General features: G+C 42.7%; 1 protein-coding gene across 1 annotated transcript; it reads right to left on the bottom strand.

Moving 5' to 3' along the window:
- Positions 1-223: 223 nt before the first annotated feature.
- LOC120360191 (peptidyl-prolyl cis-trans isomerase NIMA-interacting 4-like) lies at positions 224-941 on the bottom strand. Its single transcript, XM_039460218.1, has 2 exons — positions 626-941; positions 224-327 (listed from the first exon to the last, which is right to left on the bottom strand). Exons 1-2 carry the CDS (start codon positions 921-923, stop codon positions 224-226), a joined length of 402 nt encoding a protein of 133 aa, XP_039316152.1. The 5' UTR covers positions 924-941.
- Positions 942-2952: the final 2011 nt, after the last annotated feature.

The following is a 2952-nucleotide window of genomic DNA, read 5'->3' on the forward strand; positions in this document are numbered from 1 at the left end:
CACCCAGGCTGGAGCACAGTGGTGTGATCTCAGCTCACTGCAACCACCGCCTCCCAGGTTCAAGCGATTCTCGTGCCTCAGCCTCCCAAGTAGCTGGGATTAAAGGCATATGCCACCTTACCCAACTAATTTTTGTATTTTTAGTAGAGACGGGGTTTCACCATGTTGGCCAGGCTGGTCTCAAACTTCTCTTTTTTTTCTTTTTTCAGTCTTTCATATGATTTTATTTTCTTCCTTCAACCATAATGATATGATATCCAAATTTTGTCTTAACTGGTAGATCTGTAAACACAGGGGTATCCATCCCACTTACAGGCAAGGCAAATGCTGCTGCTTTTTTTTTCTTTTGAGACAGAGTCTCACTCTGTCGCTAGGTGCCAGGCTAGAGTGCAGTGGTGTGGTCTTGGCTCACTGCAATCTCTGCCTCCTGGCTTCAAGCAGTTCTTCTGCCTCAGCCTCCCAAGTAGCTGGGACTACAGGCTTGCACCATCACGCCCAGCTAATTTTTGTATTTTAGTAGAGACGGGGTTTCACCATGTTGGCCAGGATGGTCTCAATCTCTTGATCTTGTGATCCGCCCGCCTCGGCCTCCAAAGTGCTGAGACTATAGGCGTGAGCCACCGGCCAAGCGCTGCTTCTTGAAATAGTCCCACCATGGACTCTCTGGTCATCCAACCCAAGTCGCTCCCTTGCCTGGCTTTATCCTCACTACATTGTGCGGCCGCTTCATTGAATCTCATCCCACACTTTGACTTTTCCATGGCTTCCATGACTTTGCCATGTTTTTCACACAGAATGTGTCTGACCTTTACTGCATCGCCACCACCTTTGGGACCTTGAGCCTTCTTGTCAGCACTGTCACTCCCAGAGGCTGTTCCCCCTGTCCCTGATTTTCCAGAACCACTTTTTCCTTTGGGCGGCATCTTGGAAACTCGCTGTTGAACTCTCTGATCTTGAACTTCTGACCTCAAGTGATCTGCCTGCCTTGGCCTCCCAAAGGGCTGGGATTACAGAACTGTCAACTTCATTTTTTTATCCTCATACTCTTCCAGCTGACAACCTTGTTCAGGTGTGCCAAATGTTTGGAGAACCATATAAGTTGAGTTTATTTGTATTCAGTTTGGAATTCTGAAACATTTATTAAACTCTTTGATCGATGTCGACTAGGGAAACATGCATCTGCTCAATAGTGACTGCTCTGAAAAAGTCCCTGTTAGCTACTAGCTACAGGTTTCCTCTATCCAAGGAGGACATCTAGAGGCTAATTGTGATGTGTAGCCTTTCCAGGAATGCTTTCCAAATTGTTTTCTCCACAGATCCAGTCATAAATCATAAATCACAGATCCAATTAGTCTAACTAGAATAAATATTAAAGTATAGCTACAGACCTAATGAGGTTATGTTTATTTTCCAGGCAAAGTAGAAGTACCTTAAGGTTACAGAAGAACTTTTAAATGTGATGAGTGGGGAGAAGAGCTGTAAAGACAATCTGAGGGCTAGGCATGGTGACTCACCTCTGTAATCCCAGTACTTTGGGAGGCTGAGGCAAATGGATTACTTGGGGAAAAACCCATCTCTACTACAAATACAAAAATAAGCTGGGTGTGGTGGCATATGCCTGTAATCCCAACTCCTTGGGAGGCAGGAGAATCGCTTGAACCCAGGAGGAGCAGGTTGCAGTGAGGTGAGACTGTGCCACTGCACTCCACCATGGAAACACAGTGAGACTCTGTCCACCCGCTGCCCAAAAAAAAGAGATAAAAGAAAAATTTATACCAATTATGGGTTCAGAAATTATTTTAATGCTTCCAATTTTTAAATGGTGATTGTATCAAGAAACTAAAGTTTATTACTAGCATTCCATAGGCCCTCTTTTTCTGCTGCCTAACTTGCCTAATGTTTTAGGATTACCCATTTCTTCATCAGTTTCTTCCGTTCCTATAATATATTCCTATATAAAAGATTCCTATATATTAACTTAGATTAGTATACCAATTGTATTAACTCAGGAAATAATTGTGAAACTGATGGTCAATATTCTCTTCCTAAATTTTACAGGTGACTCTTATTTTGACAGTTTTCAGCTATCTATTTCAAGTGGGAGTCTTACAGGTGTTGAAGACAGAAGATGGAAAAGGTGTGACGTAGCCTCCAAAATCAGTCAATTCTGCCATATTTATTGGTCAAAGCAAACCACAGGACCAGACCAGAATCGAGGAAAAGAGAAATAGACTACACACTTGGAACCACACTGGATGTCATCATAAGTTATTCCTCTCTTTCTCCGGGGAAATGATTTTAAAGCACAGAGGTAATTTGAACACATAAAATTGAATTGCAAATAAGTTACAGTTTTATTTTATTTTATTTTATTTTATGAGGCAAGTTCTTACTCTGTCGCCCAGGCTGGAGTGCAGTGGCCCAATCACAGCTCACCGCAGCCTCAACCTCCTGGGCTCAGATGATCCTCTTGCCTCAGCCACCCAGGTAGCTGGGACTACAGGCACACACCTCCACATTTGGCTAATTTTTTTGTCCTTTTTGTGGAGACAGTGTTTCAATTCGTTGCCCAGGCTAGTCTTGAACTCCTGGGCTCAAGTGATCTGCCCACCTCAGCCTCTCAAAGTGCCGGAATTACAGGAGTGAGCTACTGCACACAGCCCAAGTTACAGTTTTCATACTGAAACAGAAAGTCTTGTTTAATTTGGCTTTTTCCAGTGACACTTTTTTCTTTTTCTTTTTTTGAAGTCCTGAAGCAGGCTTATTTCCAAAAAAAATGAGTCATTTTTTTCCACTGTGGTTTTTTGTTGCAACCTACATGTAACAGTGGGCAACTCGGGGTATTCCATTCATTCCCCTCTTCCCTTTAAGGCAACTTACGGCCTCTTTAAAGATAATCACATAGTTTTGAAGAAATGGCACATTAATTTTTTGTTTCACTGTAATCCTTTT

Source organism: Saimiri boliviensis, chromosome 19 (assembly GCF_048565385.1).
Source record: "Saimiri boliviensis isolate mSaiBol1 chromosome 19, mSaiBol1.pri, whole genome shotgun sequence".
Classification (NCBI taxonomy): Eukaryota; Metazoa; Chordata; class Mammalia; order Primates; family Cebidae; genus Saimiri; species Saimiri boliviensis.